The sequence below is a fragment of the Mauremys mutica genome, chromosome 9 (assembly GCF_020497125.1).
Source record: "Mauremys mutica isolate MM-2020 ecotype Southern chromosome 9, ASM2049712v1, whole genome shotgun sequence".
Classification (NCBI taxonomy): Eukaryota; Metazoa; Chordata; order Testudines; family Geoemydidae; genus Mauremys; species Mauremys mutica.
Window position 1 is genome coordinate 92,271,195 of NC_059080.1, and position 22,992 is coordinate 92,294,186.

The 22,992-nt window shown below is 38.0% G+C and overlaps 1 protein-coding gene across 3 annotated transcripts in view; it reads left to right on the plus strand.

Annotated features, from left to right (window-relative positions):
* NAALADL2 (N-acetylated alpha-linked acidic dipeptidase like 2) overlaps positions 1–22,992 on the plus strand; it is a 907,975-nt gene that overhangs the window by 660,001 nt on the left and 224,982 nt on the right. For all 3 annotated transcript variants that reach the window (XM_045031272.1, XM_045031273.1, XM_045031270.1), the window contains 3 exons: positions 8,576–8,719; positions 17,880–17,972; positions 22,680–22,885. In XM_045031272.1, the coding sequence (XP_044887207.1) occupies positions 8,576–8,719; positions 17,880–17,972; positions 22,680–22,885 (443 nt within the window). The remainder of the gene's footprint in view (positions 1–8,575; positions 8,720–17,879; positions 17,973–22,679; positions 22,886–22,992) is intronic.

The following is a 22,992-nucleotide window of genomic DNA, read 5'->3' on the forward strand; positions in this document are numbered from 1 at the left end:
TTATTCTGTTTTTTATGCCATAATTTAATTTTCGTAGTGTGCTGTAAAGTCCTGCTTGGGGTATCTGTTCTCAACATAAAACTTTGTCAATTTTCCATTAAGCTTTAGGTGAAAATTTAATGAGGCATGCACTTCAGATATTTCAAAACGAATACCATTTTATTATTAATGCACCAGAAAGTCAAAGATGTGAGTATGTACAATTATGGCCCGGTGTTCAGTCACAGTTAATCTTTTTTCAAATATATTTTAGATCATTAAAATGGTATTTTAGGGCATAAAAGGGGAATTATTTTACTGAATTTTGTCAGTAACAGAATACATTTTGGGCCACATTTGTTTATTGACTTTCTTTTGTTTGATCTGATCCTTGTAGAGGGTGACTTGAATAAACAGAAATGGCAACATATAGTAATACCGTCCTCCCTTTTTCTGTGCACTGGACCTGGATCAAAACAAACAACACAAAATAATTCCTGCACCACACACTCCTCTGTATTTAAAAATAATCAGGAAATATTAAAGTAAGAAATTAGGGATAAAATAATATGCTGTGGTTAGGAGGGTAAAAAAAGTCCATAATCTTTCCCAGTCCCTCTTAGATTTTTTGCACTTCCCCCTTCCCCCTATGATTCTTTATTCCAAGGACAGTGTGAAATATTATGCTTGCACCTGGATGCATAAAGAATTTAATGGAAGGTGCTGTAGAAGTGTAATTATTCTATTCTCACAATGGCAATTTTCCAAGGACATTATAGCACTGTACAAACTCTAATGAATTAAGTCGCTCAACACCCCTGGAAAATAGGGACGAACTGTTATCCCCATTTGACAGATATGGAAACTGAGATACAAGGATGCTGTTATTTGTAAAAAGTGATACAGCAAGTTAAACAACTAGGAAAAGAACCCACATTTGGATCATAATGGTGTAACAGGATGAAGTTCAATGTCCTGTGTTGTATGGAAGGTCAGACTAGATGATCTAATCATCTCTTCTGGCCTGAAAGTCTTTACTTCTCATCAGGAATAAAGCAAATGATACAATTTATTGTTTGAGTTCATTTTTTTAGTCAAGTTTTGATTTCTGTGGGAGTTTTGCTTGCCCAAAGGCTTTAGGATTGGGATTCCATAAGATACATGGTTGAGCTTGCAAACTTTACTCATACTCAGCCAGTTAGCTCCACTAAAGCAAGTAGTTAGTATGCTGAATTCATGTGTGGACTGCAAATTGTTTTTAACACTAATTGGCTACATGGACCATATATTCTGCTCTTTGTTGCAACAGTATAAATTCATCACAACTCCATAGTTACTATGATTTGAGAGCAGAATATGGCCCAGCATCTGTAATTTTTGTCTTTAGTCATAGACTATCAGGGTTGGAAGGGACCTCAAGAGGTCATCTAGAAGGGACCTCAAGAGGTCAACCCCCCTGCTCAAAGCAGAACCAATCCCCAGACCGATTTTTGCCCTAAATCTCTAAATAGCCCCTTCAAGGATTGAACTCACAACCCTGGGTTTAAGCAAGCCAATGCGCAAACCACTGAGCTATCCCTTCCCTCCCTATAGATACCGTCCCATGAGAAGGGAGGGATTTTCAAAGGTTTTAAGGGCTCTAAGTATCCAGTTCCCATTGAAACCCCATGAGATTTGGGCACCCAACTGCATTAGGCTCCTTTTAAAATCCTAGCCTGAGTACCTAACTCTTTTAAGATCCTTGGTAAATCCCATCCAGTACATGAAATTTCAAGTTGGGGTGTAGCATTTGAGATTAAAATTATGTTTTCCTTTTCCTCTATTTTCAGTAACTTCAGTGGTGTTCATTAGGTCTCATGAAGGGGTTTATACATTAAGCACTATTAGCATAATTAGAATAATGTGCCAGGAATTTGCTATTGCCACATCATAATGAAGGGTGTTGTGAAAAGAAACTTAGTAGAACAGCATTTACAGATCCTTTCCTCAGTGTGCCTTTGTTGGCAAAGTAATTACAACGTTAGGATTGGATGTCCATTTATAAAGTTTATATTTCTAGTATGTTGGTTGTCCTTCAGTGAGTTCATTTATTCAAACATCCCTTTCCCTTGTTCTTCATCATTTATCAGATATGTCAGAATACTTCTGACATGAATATATTTAAACAGTTTATTCCCATTAAAATCATTTTTAATTTGTAATTAATTGTGAGGTAGTAGTCCTTTTTGTTATTGCATGTGCCTTTGTTTCAGTTGCTTACTACTTGTACATTTAAGTAAACATGGATATCCTCAAGGTGACATTTGTCCTTCATTTTCATTCTTGACCACTAAGTCACTCGTTGCCTCTAGGCACATAGATTTTAGGGCTGGAAGAAACCATTATGATCATCTAGTCTGACCTGTTGCATTGCACATGCCATAGAATTTCACACAGTGGTTCCTGCATCAAGTATATCACTTCTGGTAGCACATATCTTTTAGAGAAAACATCCAATCTTGATTTAAAGACTTCTGGTGGAGAATGTGTCATATCCTTAGTGGGTGAGGGAATATCTTTTATTGGACCAACTTCTGTTGTTTTCGATTTCTTGCATGAGCTCCAGGTAGGTTTCCTGATTTTTTTTTTCCTTCCAGCATGTGGGAGCATGAGCTGATTTCTTGTCTGAGGTAGTTCCTTCTGGTATATGTGAGGTGCAAGACCTCAACGGTGGATTGGGCGCATAAAAGGACCTTGTAGTACTCTGTGGCTGTGAAGGTGGATGAGGGCTGCAGCAGGAGGGAGGTCCCTGGTTCTCTTGGATTCCCTTGCCACTGGGTCAGGATTTTCCTCCTGTCAAGTCTCATGTGGTTACCACCCGAGCACCAGTTTCCCTACATGAAAAGATTTCATGCACTGGCCTCTGCCAAAGGGCTCACACCCATACAAAGCCCTGCAGCAATGAACGAGTGGTGGTGAAGACAGGCCCAGCGATCTCTGGGAGTCTTCAGTCACAAATCTGCATGGAGGCGGCAGCCATGTGACAGTCATCTTGTGCTTAGATGAAACAGAAGTGCATTTCGACAGCAGCAGCTGTGACAGAGCAGGGCTTTTCAGGATCCCTTCTGCTCACCCCAAATGCGGAGAGGGCTAAAAAAGGTGCCCCAAACATAGGCTGTCTCACACTTTTCCGACTAGATGGCTGCAGTCAGTGGTATCACTCAACAGTGCGGCCAAAATAAGAGATATAAGACAATGAATTTCTCCACCTGGAATGTCTGCATCCTTATGGACTTTCAGCACAGTGAATGCCCAGAAAGAAGAACTGCCACAATTGCCAGAGAATTGGCAAGACTCAACATTCACATTGCAGCCCTTAGTGAGACCCGCCGGGCCGATGGGGGTGGCTATACCTTCTTTTGGAAAGGAAAACCACCTGAAGAGAGAGCCGTTCATGGGATTGGCTTTGCCATCAAAACTAAGATCGCCAGTCAGCTTTTGGAGCTTCCCGTGGGGATCAACGAGCGTCTCATAATTCTTCAGCTCAAGCTCAGCACACAACCAATATGCCACGGTCATCAGTGCATATGCCTCCTTCCCCTGGCTGAGGAACTTCTCCTCGAATCACTGTGTGGCTTCAGGCCATCTCGAGGCACAATGAACATGATCTTCGTGGCACGAGAGATTCAGGAGAAGTTCAGGGAGCAAAACCAGGAACTGTTCATGGCATTTATCAACCTAACCAAGGCCTTTGACTCTATCAATCATGATGTCCTATGGAAAGCATTTTGTAGGTTTTGGCTGTCCACAGAAATTAATTTCCATTATCAGACTACTCTATGATAGGATGACTGCCACCATTCTCTGCAACAGCTCAGAGACCGAACCATTCATCATTTGCACTGGTGTCAAGCAGGGCTGTATCTCCAACACTCTTCTCCATTTACCTTGCTGTGATCCTGATCCTCATCGGTAACTGCCTTCCTGATAGAATTGGGATTGAGTACAGCATGGATGGCCAACTCCTCAATCTCCGATGTCTCCAAACAAAATCTAAGTTCACAAGAATTGGCATCTCTGATTTTCAGTATGCAGATGACTGCGTCATCCTCATACACACAGAGGCCGACCTGCAAAGAGCCCTAAATCTTTTTGCAGATGCCTCTCTCTCTCAACATCGGGAAAATCAAGGTACCAGCCCTCACCTGCACAAACTACTCTTTGTACTCTACTAATCACCATCAGTGGAAAACTCCTGGAAAATGTGGACCATTTTCCATACCTTGGCAGCTAACTCTCCCAAACAGCCAGCATTGACACAGAAATCAAATACAGGATCCACTGTGTCAGCACATCCTTTGGAATACTGCTCAGAGGAGTCTTCAATGATAGGGATCTGCAAACAGGCACCAAGATCTTGGTTTACAAGGCAGTTGTTATCCTTACCCTTCTGTATGGGTGTGAGACCTGGGTAATCTACTGCTCAAGCTTCTGGAGGGTTCCGGCAGCGCTGCCTCAGGAGGATTCTCAGGATCATCTAGGAAGACCGACGTACTAACATCAGCATTCTCTCTGCAGCCAACATCAGCAGTGTAGAAGCACAGGTCATGAAACATCAACTCTGCTGGGCTGGTCACTGTGTACGTGTGCCTGACACATGCCTCCTGAAGCAACTACTCTTCTCTCAGTTAAGTCAGGGAAGAAGGTTTAATGGAGGGCAGTGGAAGCGCTTCAAGGATGTACTTAAAAAACACCTTAAATAGGGAGGCATCAACCCAACAAACTGGGAGGACTCGGCGCAGAATAGAACACAGTGGTGACACACCGTACACCAAGCCACAACCCACTTTGAGGAGAACAGACATGCTCAGGAGACAGATGGCACAACACTCGAGCCAACAATTATTGTCTCCTTCAAGATCACACCTTTCACTTCTGTGGGAAAATATGCAGGGCATGAATTGGGCTCCTCAACCACCTAAAAAACTCATCAATGAACTCCTTTGGCAGACATCATCCTCGCATCAAAGAAGAAAGAGATGTGAGGTGCAGGAGATGGTTCCTGAGTTTTTCTTAAGTCCTTCTGCAGAGCTCTTTAGCATATTTGGAGTTGTAAGTAGCAGTCAGAAGTTGACCTAATAAAAGATATCACCTCACCCACCTTCTCTTTCTAGTAGCCTTGGACCAACACAGCTACAAACCACTCACATATTTTGATAAGTTGTTCCAACAGTACTTAATGTCCCCACTGTTAAAAAAATGCACCTTACTGTAGTCTGAATTTGTGTTATCAGTTAACAGCTAATTTAGACCCCATCATTTTATATGTATAATTGAGATTGTTTTCCAATGTGCATTTCTTTGCATTTATCAACATTGAATTCCATCTGCCATTTTGTTGCCCAGTCATCCAGTTTTGTGAGATCCTTTTGTATCTCTTCACAGTCTGCTTGGGACTTAACTATCTTGAGGAGTTTTGCATCATTTGTAGATTTTTCCACCTTATTATTTACCCCCTTTTCCAGATCATTTATGAATATGTTGAATAGGACTGGTCCCAATAAAGAGCCCTGGGGGACACCACTATTTACCTCTCTCCATTCTGAAAACTGACCCATTTATTTCTACCCTTAGTTTCTGTTCTAACCAGTTACCAATCCATGAGAGGACCTTCCCTCTTATCCCAGGACAGCTTACTTTGTTTAAGAGCCTTTGGTGAAGGACCTTGTCAAAGACTTTCTGAAAATCTAAGCACACTATATCCACTGGATCCCCCTTGTCCACATGTTTGTTGACCCCCTCAAAGAATTCTTTTAGATTGGTGAGGCATGATTTCCCTTTAAAAAATCATGTTGACTCTTCCCCAACAAATTATGGTCATATATGTGTCTGACAATTTTGTTCTTTACTATAGTTTCAACCGGTTTGCCTGGTACTGAGATCAGGTTTACCGCCCTGTAATTGCCAAGATCGCCTCTGGAGCCCTTTCTAAAAATCGGCATCACATTAGCTATCCTCCAGTCATTTGGTACAGAAGCTGATTTAAATGATAGGTTACAAACTACAGTTAGTGGTTCTGCAATTTCACATTTGAGTTCCTTTGGAACTCTTGGGTGAATACCATCTGGTCATGGTCTAGCTTCTGCTTCCAGCCACTGCATCTTGTTATGCCTTTGTCCAGTAGATTAAAAAGCTCCCTGCTATCAGAAATCTTCTTCATATGTAGAAACCTAGACTGTGATTCCTCTTACTGGGTGCCTACAACCCAGAGAGTGAACCAGGGGCCCTATGGCTCTGGGATGATTTAGTTGGGGATTGGTCCTGCTTTGAGCAGGGGATTGGACTAGATGACCTCCTGAGGTCCCTTCCAACCCTGATATTCTATGATTCTATTATTTGAATGGTGCTCTTTTACCCTCCACAGCATGGTTGTGCCTCCTCAGAGACATAACTGAGCATTACCTTGCTAGCTTCAGGACTCTACAAGCCTCCTCAGACTGAGAGTGTTTCTACTGTATGTTAGGCATACTATAGGTTCTTCTCTATAACAAAATACACTAACTTTTTGTAAAGGCCAATTATGAAACCTTGGAAAGCCTCTAGTATTTCCAGCACTGTCTGCAAAGGAAGGATACGTGCAGATGTTTGTAGAATTTAATTCAATGCTAGTTTACTAACAGGATTTTTGTTAGTAATTTTGTAGAATTTGATTAGAGTGCATATTATTGATTCTTGATGGATCCAACACCTTGTGACTGCATTACGGAGATCACAGGGAATAGCCAGCTGTCTTTTGGTGTTGTAAAGCACTGCACACCAGCCTCAACCAGGCTGGATAAAACAGATACTTTTTTTATCACAGAGTTTATTTGTAATCTCATCAAATATCTACCCTTATTCTGGATTTCCAGACTAGAAATAATGTGGTATGGGCAGGGATACAGCAGATTTTGCTGGCTTTTCTAGCTTGCTATAGAACCAGTTTCAGTGCATGGGAGTTTGGAAATTGCATAACAGTGGATCCTAGTTGCTATTAGAGGTGAGTTCCTTGCAGGATGTCTCCTGGTAATAGGCAAATCATTATCATTGAGCCAAAAGGCATTTTGGTGCATGGATTCTGAAAAATCTTCCAGTTTGTGAGGTTTAGCATATCCTAAGACCCCAATTAAACAAACATGATTTCACTTTTTTCAGGTCATCAGTCTTTTGTTCCAGGGCATGTTGAGAATCCTTTATTAAGTCAGGAGTTTTCCTCCTCAAGCATCTTGCATTTGTCCCCTAGTGAAATAATCAGTTTTTCTGCTTCACTCACTCAACCTTTTTAATGTTAAATATTTTTTGTTTGTTCTCATAACAGTCATTTCCTCCTTTACTGCAACTATCTTTTTAGAGATTTTTCCTTTCCCATTACTTTCTCAAATGGCTTGCATTATGACTTCAAACGAGAGAGCTCAGGTTCCAGCTCGTCTCGTGAATCAGTTCACCGCAACTGTTCCCCCCTTCTGGGCTTCCAACCTCACAAAGTGTATTAACTTTTGCTGTCATTTTGGGAGAGACTTTGAAAGTTGGCTTGAGCTTTTTGATATGGCCAGGCTTGTGCTACTGCTTCCGAAGTTCTTTGTAGCTGTATTTGCAGGATTTTGCTTTTACGTAAGCTTCCCCCCATTGACATCTGCTCAGCATGAGTCCATAAGAAATCAGTCAGAAATCCCATAGCTGAACCTTCACCCCTACATTACAAAAACATACTTGCATTTAGAGGATAAATCCTGTTCACGTTAGTCAAATGAAACTCCCATTTGCATCAATGAAATGAGCAGGATTTGGTCTTTAAAGAGGAAAGAATATATTTCTTATTTTTGTGCTTGGAGATATATGCATGTTGGCTCTCCTCACATCAAGAAGTCAGGATCTCTGAGTAGAACACTTATGAGGCTATTGTTCTGTGCAGTTTGGTCTACTTTGTATGTTTTATTTTCAGAATTCTTGTGAAAGCCTTGCTCTGTATGGTAATGTAGGTCTTTTGCTCCTTGAATAACACCAGTGCTATATGTTGCTATTTTTTGTGTCATTTAAAAATCTGTGCAAAGCTAAACAATCCAGTCAGTTTGGCACTGTGCTTGCATTTCTCTATGCATCTGTTTGCTCTGGAATCCAGCATTGTGTTTAATGTCTGTTTTGCCATCTGATACTATTGTATCATCTCATTCATTCCTTACTGAACAAAGGTAACCATAGAATCCCAATAATTCTTTTCTTTTTTGATTCCTTTTACTACATGCCACCCTCATTTCATATCTGTACCACACAGACAATTTAATATGTGCTACAGGAGATTTTTTTTAGGTGATTTACTTCTTTAGAAATTACTCTCTCAAATTCTATATTGTGTATTTGTAGTATACTTCACTGAAGAGCTTTAAAATTCTTTCATTAATGTAAGTGCAAAGTAATGGCTGCTAATCTAAATCCAGCTTTTCATTGTAGGGGTGTCTGCTATATCATAAACTGTATACTGGCTTTGTCTGTTTTAAGACCTATGCAGACTCTGGAAATATTTTCCTTTTTAATGTTTTATTTACTAAATTGCTGTTTGCTCTCTCTTATTCATTTTCAGATGGAAACTACAGACAGAACCGATCGAACCTTACATCACTGTTAGTGCAACCCATATCTGCACTGCTAGTCAAAAGACTTGTTTCTTTACCTGAGGACAGAAGCAAAAGTGATGGGTGTATCCCTCTCAAACTGCCTGTGACAGGTGATGATGGTTTCTATTCATTATGGTCCTTAAGCACTTCAAATACATTCTGGGTAATTGGGTATAATTGAGGGTTTGTCTGATTGTAGGTATGTTCTGCTAGCAGCCTTTTAAGAACAGGCTATGAAAAGGCCCATAAATTACACTCTAAAGATCTGCTAAGTTGAGGCTGAGTGAAAACAAAATGCTGTGAAGTACTATAAAAGAGACATTTTTAAAATAAGGCATTTTGTGCATTAGCTTCAGAAACCATATTCGCATTGCTTCCAAGTTTCAGCTTCAGCAAACACTGCATCTGCCGAGATTCAGTTTTTATAAGTCACATTTCAGGAGTATGAAGTCTCTTAGTACAAGGCATTAAACTTTAATTCCTGCTATTGACTAGAAAATCCCTCTGACTTTATGCATCATCACCCTGGAGATGTTGCTAGTGATGCAGTGCAGTTTGTTAGGCCTTGTTGGAGCATTTAAACTACCATATTAATGCAATGGGTTGTGTCTTATTTCTGCCTCCAGCACATACGTAGTATTTCTAAATGGTGATCCATCTTTCGTATTATTTAGTTTGTATCTGTTTGCTAGAAAATAAACATCAGTAATGTGTATTTGTTTCCGTATCTAAGGGGACCTTTTCCGTATGTCTTACCTGGAGATGGCTGCATTCTGACAACAAAAGCAATAGAAAGGAATGTGTTGAGTAGGGCTGGGAGAAAAGGGAGAATGCATTCAGAATGCCTCTACAAAGACCATACCCATGCAGTTTGTTGCTTTAACAAACTGATTACTGATTTGAGAAAAATAGTAAATTATATTCTGCCAGAAAGGATGCTGCATAGAGATTAAATGAAGGAATAAGCATAGAGAACCTTCCAGGAGAACTGCATGTTTCAAACAGAAATACTCCCTTGATCTTTATTTTGTGTTCGCCTATCTTTTATAAGAGGATAAATACAGTGGGTCCACACATTGTATTGTCTCATCTATTTAACCCAGTCCATTTGCAGTATTCTTTGTATATGTAGGTATTGTGGCCATTGTAAGTAATGGGTTCTGTTAAAGTATTGATTACTGAAACCTCAAATAGTAAATGCCAACTGAGTTGATTAAAGCAGGTTGCCTGACCAAAGAAAACAACAGCACATTGAAGAGACGCAATTGCTGACCCACTCTGGGGCCACAAGGCTACTATTCCTACCAGGCCGAGGTGGTTCAAAGTGTATAGATTTCTTATATTCCCCCCTTTTTATTTTATATTACAGTTTGTGGTAAATGTGTAACTTATTATTGTCTTATTACTATCAAATGACTACCTTGTGATTAATTATCTAGACAGTTACATTTAACACACACCAATGTTCCAGTGTATAAAAGATCACAACAATTTTGGCCAACAAAGACAATAACATTTCTTAATTAATCACTGTTATTTTTTCCCCTTTGCAGTTGGAACATTTTATGCTTTTGAAAGACTTACTCCTTTCTCATAGTTTTTCTTATACTCTTATAACTTGTTATTCAAGTACAGTAGTTAGTGCTGATTACAAGCATATATGTTTAAGTGACTGCAAAAATAAGTCATGACCTTTAGATATATTTTTCACTCTATAAGCAATGTAAAATTTGCTTGCTATCATTTTTTATTATTTTTCTTAGCCTAATTTTGCAAACCATGATAATTTTGATTAACAATTTTTTTAACTTAACTTACAGCTTTAGGTCTATATGTTAACAACATCCTTTAAAAAGGCTTGGCCAATTTCCTTTGTAAATAAATAACATTAACACAGTATTCCCTGCACTATCTATAGGTGATAAACAATTACTATAGTAAAAAGCAAACTTTAAATACATTTTTAGGGGCAACCATTGTACAATGTGTGTGTAGTTGTATCAGTTGTTTACCACTTTAAGGAAGTTATTGTGGAATAAGGATATAATAAAACAAGAACATAAAAAGGTTGGTTACGTTTATGACCACTCTTAGCATTTGTACTTACACGTACTAAGAATGAAGGCAGTGAGATCTCAAGGCAGTGAGACCTCATGCTTCTGGACATAAAGTGATTACTGCTGAGGTTAGGAAGGAATATTTTCCTCTGTGCAGACTTGACTAGGTGGTTTTTATAGAGGGACTTCATCTTCCCCAAAGGCATCAAGGGTGGGGGAAGTGCCAGAGGCAGTGTAACAAAATGTAAGGCAATGTGATCAGCAAGTGGAGAAGTAGTTAAAGAACTTTCCCTTCAGAAGGAAGAAGTGCCTGTCCATCCCAGATGAGATGTGTGAGCTCTCTAGCTTAGAGGGAACGCTAACAGCTGAGCTGCCTTCGGGAAGCAAGCAAGCCTTAAAAGTGTGTTTGGGCTGGGCAACCTTTGTTCTAGAGAGGGACAGGATCTGCCCTGCTTCCAGCTCTACAAGACTTCTGCTTTCAGGGTCCAGGGCAGAATCATCCTAAGGATAGGCACTCAGCTTTGTTTGCCTGGTAGCCTTGGGATTGGGTGATTGATTGTTTATTTCAGTTTGTTGTATTTTACTGGGACACCATGTGTTGCATATTTTCTGGGAGTAAAGGGCTTGTCAGACTCTATGCCTAGGAAAAATCTGGCCATGGTTCATCTTAGCTTGGACTGGAAGGGAACAGCTTATGTCTGATTCCAAATAGAATCTAAAGTTACCAAGGTGGAGCATTCTTGGATTTTAAATAAGAGAGTCTGTTATAACAACTTCACATAAAGCTAAAGAATGTGTCATGCTTTCATGTAGTGGACACACAGTCCTTGAGACCCTATGATCCTTGCTGAGGATTTGTTGGAATGAATCAAAGATTTGAGCTGGTATGTATCTATGTACTATTTAACCTATTTTAAAATTTTGCCTGCTGAGCAGAATGATACATATTAGAAGGCTGATACTTCAGACTCCCAGTTGATCCTAAGAAAGCATAAGAAATATTTCACTTCTGATGTAGAACTCATCACTTAGATGTCAAAAGAGATGAATGAGCAATTCAGACAACTGGGTGGCTTAAAATTTGTTGGGATAAAATGCTCATCATTCTCTTGTCAGTATGTTTCAAAAAGCTGTAAAAATCAGTAATGATTAAGCATTTATATAGAGTTTTCTTATGTTGCTTCCTTTTCCCCCCAGCCCCGCAGTTTTCAAGTGATGTAATGTGACAAAGGGGTTGGGAGGATCGGGAGGGAAACATCTCAGGCATACTAAATAGTTACAAGCTATGAAATAAACTGTAGGGATAAAAGTTTGCCCTATATTTTGTTTTGCGTTTTGTTTACTGCTGTACAACCTCATTAATCCAGACATTTTATAACCCCCTCCCACCTCCCCAAGAATAAAGTAAAAATAAAAATATTGTGGTCTCTCCCTGCATCTTAGCAAAGATTTAAGAGCAGTGTACTGTAGTGAGGTCTCATAATACTATGGACCTTATTTTTACAGAATATATTATGGCATATTTACTAGAACTTTATGAAGTATTATCATAAAACTAAAATACACTTATCAATGTAAACAAAGTATGTTTTGTGTTGCAGAAACCTTTCTTTGTTATTGTTCATTCACTTACTTACCAATTCATGAATTTCAATCATTTAAATTGGATCTCTGAGTTATTAGTGCCTATTAGTGAGTTTCTGATGTACTTTTATCTGTGAAGGTATCCCGCATGTGAAATACTTCTGAATCTGAGCAATTCTATCTTTTACAGCTGTAGCTACAAGGAACATTCTAATCACTTATTAGCACTATTTTTTGGAGGTTTAGTGATGAAGGTGGGTTAATATTCAAGCCTTACAAGCACTTGAGACCTGGTTTAAAATTTTGCCTTGGGTCGTAAGTGAAAATGAGGTTTGTGGAGTTGTGTTAATGCAGGATGCTGGATGCACACCACAAAATTGCTATGTTAATATGGCTCCGTTTGGTATATTTCACAGCCTCTGTTCAAGGCTATTCTAGGACTTGTATATCAGGGAGGTTGAATCAAGAATTTGACTTTTACAATGAGAGAGCTATTTGGGGAGGTTTGCATTTAGCAGTACTTCACTTTGTTTGGTTACTGGTGTTAGTTCCTTACCATCAGAGCATCAAATCCACAGATGTGGTAAGCTGCCTTTCTCACATGCTAAATGCATTTGGACTACTTTGATCTATTTAATGGCAGTCTGGATTTACTGTTAGAAAAATGCTTGTGTGGTTTGTTCTCATAAAAGATACAAATTGTTTAAAAGATTCATCTGCTTGCTTTTAGCAGTTACTGTACAGGTTCTGACTCTAGTAGTCATAGCCCTAACATTATATTACTGTACATAGGATGTAAGTCTTTTTTGGTTGTTGTTTCTAAAAATGTATTCATCACATGTGTCTCTGGGCATGTGTACGGGTCTTAAAAGCAAGACAAAATTCATTAATGTTACCTCAAAACACTCCAGCAAGAGGAAGAGAGATTTAACTCCTATCCTATGACAACACTCCCCTATTCTTTGGAGAACTTCTTGATGTGTTTAATACGGAGAACATCAGCCCATACACCTTGTACTGTAGCTTTATTATGGACCCTTTTGCCACTGAAGTTATAAATAATGTTTAAATTGTGGATGCTTCCATCATTACACCAAAACATGTGCTGCTTTTTTTTTTCTTTTTTTTTAATTTGACGGTAACTGGAGAAAATTTGCTCTGTTCTCCTGCAGAGCAGTAATAAATCCAGGATGTTATGACCATGTATCACCGTATTTCCTCCAAGGCCTGCTCTACAGAGATTTTGTACCACTTTAACTTTGGTTAGAGGGATTGATTTTTTTTTACAAAAGAGTTAAATTGATACAGTCCCTATCTGGATGCAGTTATACGGGCATTAAGGTGCCTTGTATCATTATAGCTTATTCCCCTACATTTACTGGAATAAGCTGTAATGGGGTAAGCACTGTTATATCAGTATAACTGTCCACATGAAGAAGTGGGGAGGCGTATATTTCTTAACTATAGCAGAACAGTTAAAACTTCACACTTTGTGTGTGTAGACAGAGCCTCAAGAATCTTTAGATGTTGTACAAACATTGACTTAATAAACTTCATAACATCCCTTGCACTGAGGTAGACTTGTTTATATCCATTTGTACAGAATGGTAAGCAAAAGCACTGATAGGTTAAAGAACTTGAACAAGACCAAATGGTGTGTTCATAAGAGAACCAGGAATAGAAAGACTTCTAGTACCATGTTATAACCAGTAACCCATACTCAGGCCAAAATGTTTGTAGTCTGGGTAGAATCACTTCATGTTTTATAACCACTCTTATATCTACAAAATGTAATTACTGATCATTACTGAATCTCCTTAATTACTGTAATACCAAACTTTATTATAGTCTGCAAGCAAATCACACCAACCATTGGCAAAGTAGGGAGAGGTAAAACATACCTGTAACTGAAAATGACTGAATGCAACCAAAGAGGTTTTGTGGCATATTTTTAATAATTTCTTTTAATAAATATTTTTAAAAATATTGAACCTGTTTCATCTTAGCTTCACACAATTCCACTGCCAAATGGTCATTCTGTTGTGATTTACATTCAGACCTCATTTGTGAAATTTGAATCATGAATCACACATATATATCCTCTCAGTCAGCAGTAGAATGGAGCACTGTGATACTGTTATATGTGTTTCTTCTTCAGAGCTTGCTGAAAGAAAGAACCTCATTTAATATTGTTGACCGTGCCATCAGTCAATTATATCAATATGCAAACAACCTTGTCATTTCTTGACATAGTACATGAGCATTATGTTATAAATCCAGAAGAACAAATGGAGGAAAATGCCACAAGGGAGCTTGGTGATGTATGTAACCACGTCTAGATGGCACAAGTATACTTAGGTGTTGCTGCCCTGTGACTATTTGAAATGGAAGCCTTATTGTTTCATAGAAATTTATAGAAAGAAGTAATCTTAAACTGTATGCTGCCAATATTCATTCTTAAACATCATGTTACAGCATTTTCTTGTAGTATATCTTTCTTTCTATTCTTCCTCAAAGATCACCCTTGCAGGCTTCATAGTTATAAGAGACCAAGACATATTAGTTGTATTCTCTCCCCCCCACTTCAAAAAAGCTTTCATTGTTGAGTTTTTATCCCAAAAGAGGAGAATACTTATTCTTCTGGGTTGGTAGGTCACAAAACAGCAGCCTGGGTCTCTCGGAAAAAATAACATCTTTACTTCTGCCAAATAGAGTGGGATATGGCAAGATTTATCTATGAAATATAGATTGTTTTGAAGTTCACAGTTGTCTCAGATATTCATTGGGATACATCTGCTCCATACCAGATCAGGTCTGCCCCCTTTAGAGCCAATTTTAAGTACTGAGTTCCAGACATTCTTTACACTCAGAAACCTTTTGTATAAATAGTTTTATTGCTGATCTCTTTAGTCTAGGTCCACAAGATTCAATCAAGTAGTGAAAAAAATAATTATGAAAGTCTTTAGACCAAGCCAGGTATTATGAATATACAAGTTAATAGAAGAATGGTTTCGATATTGGACAATATTAGTTTGCTAATCAATCAAAGACTACTGAGAAAATAATTAGGGATGTTTCAGATTTGAAAAAGAGACTGAATTTAGATGATCAGTCACTTGCATGAGTAAAGAGAGTGAAAGGAAGCTTTTTATTGCAGGAACCTCAATTCATCTCTTCTTCTATGTCAAAGATGTTTACAGTATACTTAGCATTTTGTACATTGCGATATATTCAGTATCAATTTTCTGCATATGCCATTTGATATACTCTTATGCAAGAATTATGTTTTTTCAGAGATGCAATGCAGTGCATAAATAAAAGAATGTTTTGCTGACTTGTTGACCAGCATCAAGATCCAATTTTAGATGAAACAGGCATGTTTCCTTGTTTATAAAGACACATATTTGAAATTATGCTGAGCACTTTTGTCTTTATTTGTGTGATGGGTAACCATGGTCAGAACAAATGGTTATGTATATTAGCTAGGTAACAATTAGCAGGTTTCAAGTCAAGAGAACGTTAAAAGAAAAAAACATAAAAAATATTAATGATATTGATAAATCACTTTCTTTTCTTTTACTTCTGAAGTATTTTTATGGCTTAGATAAACTTAAAGTGTATTTCAAGCAGTATTAAGCTAAAATCTTCTTATAGCTTGCCAGAGAATTTAGGGAAAAGAGATAATGTTGTCAAGACCTTTAAAGTCTTTCATCAGACGTGTAGCATCAGGAACCGAGATTTGTTGTCAGAACTGTTTAAAGAAAATTAGATTTTACTTTTTTCTGTATATGCCATGGAAACCCCCTTGAGCCTTTTTGTCAGGTGTACTAAGCCTTTAAGCCTAAGCCACTTTAAACTGGAGTACTGTACAGTATGTCTATTCATTTTATTATCTGATTTCAGAACATCTCACTTGCCAGAAGAAAATGTTGTGTTGCTTTGTTGTCAATTCAAGTCTCAGTAGCCAGTGTTGATTAAGACACTGACTCAGAAAAGCACTTAAGCACATGGTTAAGTCTAGTTGTCTTGTGGGGCTTAGCATGTGTTTAAGCTTTGTTAAATTGAGGCCTAATAAAACATACCACTATTAAATGCTGTAGGATTAGAACAAAGAAGTCAAATCAGCTTTGGCTTGAAAATGCTTTAAAAAAGAATGAGCAGTTCAGCTCTAGAATGGTTTTCTATCCAAAATTGGGTCTTGGGAATAATTTGTAGAGCATATACCAGAAAGCATTTTCAAGTTGTTTTTTATAAAAGCCAATGCTGGGAATTCTTTGGATTCATTATTGTGCAAAGCTAGAAATTCTAGTTGAAATTCCAGGTTACAATTTGAGGTTTTTACAAAGCATATAAAGCAATCAAAGCATTCTCCTTCAGGAGTGTCAGTGACACATATGGCAAAAATGTCAGAAGGATAAGGTTAATCAGAACACTAACCTTAACATCGGTATGAGACAAGACTCACCATGGAAATTATCAGTGGTGATTATATACTAATAGGATCTGAATTTTCTATTGAACTGCACTCATAACTTCCACTGACTTCCACTTCGGCATTTCCATTGCACTCTGTGGCAGAGCCAAAGTCCTTATTAAGTTCTTACTGAGTTCTTACACGATGGCATATCCATTGATGATACTGAACATTTTGCCTGAATAAGGCATTGAGTAATAATTTGAAGTTATGACCTGTCATTTATTTTTTTAACTGTTTTCCTAAAAGCAAAGGAAGAATCTCAGCATTGTTGTACCTGCTTTGATCATTAACTGGCCATCCATTTCTGAGGTCTAGGAAATGAATGAAACTGAAATGGTTTTAGTCTGAATATAATTTTAAAATCAACTCATTACAAAAGTATCAGAGAATGAACTTGAACTTGAAAATCTTTCTGATAAAGACAGACACAAGTTAGTTTTATTTTACATATTCCAATGCACTCATCATTTAAACACTCCAGACAGCTCAGGGAGCAAGACTTGAAAACAAAATGTTTAAGAAAATACAACACTGGAAGGATAATAGTCTGTGAGCTTAAGAACAAAACAATCTTTCCACAGAACATTTTATTTTGGTTCAGTCAGTTTTCAGATAAGGATGTTGATACTGATTTTGGCTCAATTATGCCATTAAGATGCAACTCCAAACATCATGGAGCTCCTTAAGAGACTAGAATTGACAGCCCGTATAGAGATGAGAGTTGGATGTGTCCTCCTCTAGTGGTGACTGGGCCATATGCAGAGGTTGATGAGGCTACTATAAGCTGAGCTTTGCATCAGGCTCTGTATGATATGAATTGTAAAGCACTTTTCTTAGCAAATATCTTGAAAGTTTCATTTAAGAAGCTGAGTCTTTCAGCTCAGTCAGTAGAGGCTCATGTGTTTGGAATCTAGAAGTCCCTCATTCAGTCCCCACTGTTGAGGTACCAACCAGGGTTGTAGTGTTACCTGAGTGTGGGAGATAGGATAGTTACCTTTTTTTGTCTGCAATCTATGTAGTTTAGTAAGTGTAAAATATATTCTTCTCTTTCTGTTGGTAGAAGGAAAGAAGGGAAATTGATGGCCTACAGGATTCTGTGGCTTGATAAATGCTGATTTAAAATGTTCGCATTTTTTGTTTTTATCTCAACAGAAAAGAGAATAATCAGTCTAAATGTTCAGACAATCCCAACATACAAGACAATTTCTAATGTTATTGGGTATTTAAAAGGATCTACATTTCCCGGTAAGTAGTCCTCTATGACTTCTATTATTACCTTTATTATTATTAATTATGTGTACAACAGTAATCCTAGGGACTGCAATCAAGTATCATGTTCCTTTTGTGCTATGTGCTGTACAAATATTCAATTTAAAAGGCTATTATAGCTCCAAATACTTTGATTTATGCAACAGGAGGATTAAATAGAGAATTGGTTAAAAAGCAAGGAGAGATGGTACCAGTATAATGAGCATGTTTTTGCACAATAAACAATAATTGTCTTTATAAACATTCATGATATTACTGTTTTGTCATTTATGTTAAGTAAATGTCTTAGGATTTCAAATTCTAGAAACTACTTTGTTTGACTTGTTCTATGTAAACAGTCTATCTGACCTTAGCAAAGGCTTAATTCTTCTTAAGTGTGGACTATTGTTACATTATATTTTTAATTATATATTGGCTAGTATTGCAGGAAGCAGGTGCAGTGCATCAATCAAAATACTGGAAGTCCATGGTTTTTCTTATATTAGTGGCTAATTCATTTGCAAATAGAATGAATTATTTTTTTAAGAAGTAATTGAATGCAAGAATCTCACTGTGTGTGATTTGTATATGTAGCAGCGGATTGTACTGTGGCTCGATTGTGGACATATTGCTAATAGAAAATAAGACCTAGAACAATCTTTAGCCATGTAATCCAGGAACTAGAACCTACTGTGTTTATAGTGGAGATGATGGGCATGCAAACCTTTGCAGTTTTACCTTTGATAAAATTTAAGACCCAGTTCTGCAGCCTTCTTTATGTTAAGTAGTAGCCTATACCATGAGTATTCACGTTGATATCACTCTCGGAATAAGATACTATTCAACATGAATAAGGGTGGCAGAATCAGGCCCTAATAGCAACTGTGACAACAAAACACACTCAGCTCACAAAATTTCACTCAGCTCTAATACTAGTAGTAAAGAGTGCAGTCGTGGAGACATCATATGCACTTCGGTAATACAGAGAATAAATAAATAATAATATTAATAGGATGTCATCAGGATCAGGACGAGTAGAACATGAGTGGAATCTCCCCATGGTATCTCTTTGGCTGGAAGGAGGGAGGGCTACTTGAGCCGGTAGTGAAAGCTGTTGTCTGATTGCTGTTTACCAGCATGTGGCAGAGCATTGGTGGTCTCAGTCCAATTCCTAATGGACAAATGGAATCATTCCCCAAACCATCATCAAAATTCCCTGGGTTAGCACTCTTGTTGGCAGTCTCTGCAGAGAGATTGCTGATTTAACTACTCTGTCACAAGAGGTTGTCCATTAAGGTCAGGTTTGAGGCACTGAGGTGGGGTAATAGGGAAAGCTTTCATTATCTTGTCTGTCAGTGAAATAATGTCTGCAGCCTGCAGCACTCTCAATGCAGCACCTTTTGCCAGAACAAAGTCCATTTTATAAAAAATTGAGAACAATTGCTATTTGAGTATTTAATTTCAGTTAGAGGTTTTATTCCACAAGAACTTGTAATTGATGTTCTCATTTGCTGCATATTTGCAAATGGCTATCTTGGAAAAATAGCTACGGTTGAACAGTAGAAAATGGCATGTTTAGAAAAAATCTGTCTACCAACTGAATTGCAAATTAAAAATAGAATAACAAACAAATAAGAAACAAGCATGTATTCACCCCTAACATCAGCTTCCCACAGTGCATCTTGTAATACTTTAATCAACTTCAATAGTTTGCGTAACACATGAAACTTAATGATAATATATGTAGGTACTTAAGCACATCCTAATTTTAAGAACATGTAGTCACACTGAAATCAATGGGACTCCTAGCTGGTATTGTAGCTGTATCCCTCCCTACTTGATGTTTTCCTGGCACATTTGTTACTTTGGCATTTTGATGTGGTTCTTTTTAGTTTTATGTGTACACGCTATTCTCCCTGGTGCTCCTATGAGTAAAGAGGGAATGCCAAATTGATCCCTGGTGTAATTACACTGAAGACCAAGGAGCTGCATCAGGGATGGATTTTACTCCATAAAGGCTTCCAATTCTCAAGCCATCTGTTTTGATTTTTAGTTTGAGAAGTATTATAGACAGAGTTTAAAAATTCTCCCAGAGCATTTGAAATCCAGCCATAATGTTAAAGGAATAATGGAAAGCATAAATGTGTAGGTTATTTGCAGCCACTGTGGGGAATTTTAAAAAGTAATCAAATGTATGTGGGTTTTATAGACTGCAAACAGCAAATGGTCTGCCACTGTACAAAAGGGAGGTGTAACTGACAGAGGAAAACACTGTACGAAGTCACCTGTATCTCACATTTTCCACACTGCCCAGTCCTTGCCTATCCTGCCTAAATCCTAACTCTCCACAGTACTTGGTGGTTCTTCCTACTCCACTTGGGACCCACAGTTCTTATTTCTATTTCCTCTCATCATGCTGTCTCAGTTTCCTTGCCTACTCCAGCAGGTGATTGGCAAGAGAAGCTGCTGCTGCTGCCTATCTGCTACTCTGCTGTATGGGTGACTGCTATCCCTCATGTGCTGCTCCTGCAGCCAGCTGCCTCTGGGGGCTTCTGTGCGTGTTCAGGTGAGAGGGGTGTGGGCAGGTAAGTAGCTTCAAAAGAGCCATCTGCTGCTGTCCATGCTCCTCTCCATCAGCAGGAACTTCCTGGAGTGAAGATGGCATTTGGCAGCTTTCTCAACCACCTACTGTTTCTCTGCCATCTCCTGTAAGGTCTCTTTCTATCTTTCTGCCATCCCTTCCTTCCGTAGACCATTCAGAGAGGGTGGTGAAAGGTAGTCTTTGCATCCCGACTAATCTTGGGTGACCAGATGTCCCGATTTTATAGGGACAGTCCCAATATTTGGGACATTGCTTTATATAGGCGCCTATTACCCCCCACCCCATGTCCCGATTTTTCACAATTGCTGTCTGGTTACCCTACACTAATCCCGCTGTTATAGCTAGGGTGACCAGTCAGCAAATGTGAAAAATCAGGATGGGGGTGTGGGGGGTGATAGGAGCCTATATAAGAAAAAGACCCAAAAATCGGGACTGTCCCTATAAAATCGGGACATCTGGTCACCCTAGTTATAGAAGTGGTTCCTGCAGGAACTTGTGGGTCCCTAAGGAATACAGAAGGTGAAATTTACATCCATGAATGCCCTGTCTCCACATGAGGGATGATATCCTCATGCTGGTTTAAAGTGTTAGGTCTTCCCATTGCCATTGCATTATATTGATAAGTTTTTTCCTGACACAGGATACAGAAATCTAATTATATTAGTTATATTTCTCATTATATTCAATTATGTATGCTTAGATTTAATTTTTGCTGACAAGCTGTACAGTTTTGTTTTAATGATTCTGTCAGTACCACCCAGTGAAACTGTAATCTAAGAAATAGTTGCCTTTACAAATAGATTTTCATTTTTATATTTGTTTAAAAACACTTGCAAACAGCCATGCAATATGATTAAAAAGTGCTTAGGTTGCGGATACATTGCAGCAACCTCTTCAGTAAAACATGATACCGCATTATTGTACTCTACTTAAACAATGTCCCTGGGTATTACATTGACCAAAACTCTGGTAAAAAACCCACTTTGATGGAGAGGAGTTTTATAATTAGAGAGCACATGTCAAATTCAAAAGTGTTTGTAGGTAGTAATCACAGAAAATATCCCCAAGGAATGTATAGCATTTAATTTCATAGGCAATTTAACGTGTGGACAATTTACACGTATCCTGTTGCACTTCAGCAAATTGACAAAAAGAATGGATGAATCAGTTTGGATAAAATAAAGGATTCAAAAAACTCCAAGCCCCTTTTGCTCTCTAGACCCAACCTGACACCCAGTGATTTTTAGGGTTCTGTTGCAATCTAAACAGTAGACATGACACAAGAAGTGAAGATCGGGAAAAGGAATGAAAGTACAAGGGTCATAACTGATGGGTCTGTTTATTTATTAGCATCTAGAGCTGGCCAAAACTCAGAATTTCATAGGAAATTCTAACATTTTGAAATGCCCTTTCTGTCCAACTCAGAACAAAAAGAAAAAAATTCTAAATTTCCCGTAAGACAAAATTTTAAAAAAAGAATTCAGAAATATTGAAATGACTCAGTCAAAACGTTTCATTTCTATAAGGTTGAAGTGCTTAATTTTGATAAAGTCAAAGTTCTTCATTTTGACTATTATCATACAGTCAAAATAATAACATTGATATGGAGTGCTTTCATAATTTTTCATAGAAAATATTGATGAAATCAATATATTCCCATGAAACATTTCAGTTTAATCTAATCAGCATTTTCCAATGAAAAACTGTTTTGTCATAAAATTTTAAATTAACTCCATTAGAGTTGTTTTAAAAGATTGTCAAGTATGTCCAGAGCATTGGATGGATAATCTTCATTGTACTTTAGAATAAATCCAAATAAATAATATCACAGGTTTCTCATTTAAAGCATGTGAACATCTTGATTTGGTTTCTGTATTGGAGCACGTGTACTTTTATTAGGATGGTGTAGGTAAAGTAGAGAGAGTTGTATATATCTTGCACAGATCTTGGTATGATCATGCAAGCTTGTGTTGACAGTACTGAAATATCTGTATCAGTGACACCATCAAGTATGGGCACAGTACGTCCTTTATTTTGGGAATTATTTTACTGTTAAAGTCTAACTGAAGTAAATGTTTTGATGGTGTTGTTTTTCTTTTCAGATAGATATATCATAGTTGGTAGCCACCACAACAGTGTATATGGTTACAGTGGACAAGAATGGGCCAGTAGCACTGCTGTCATCACAGCATTTATACAAGCCTTGATGCTAAAAGTTAAGAGAGGCTGGAGGCCTGATCGGACCATTGTTTTCTGCTCATGGGGAGGAACATCATTTGGCAACATTGGCTCATATGAATGGGCAGAGGTAAAAACTATAAACAGAAAGGAGAGAAAGAGAAGAATGTCATTAATGAAAACATTTGATGATGTAGCCATGGAAACTGTGAAAAGCAGACACTACAATATGGCTAT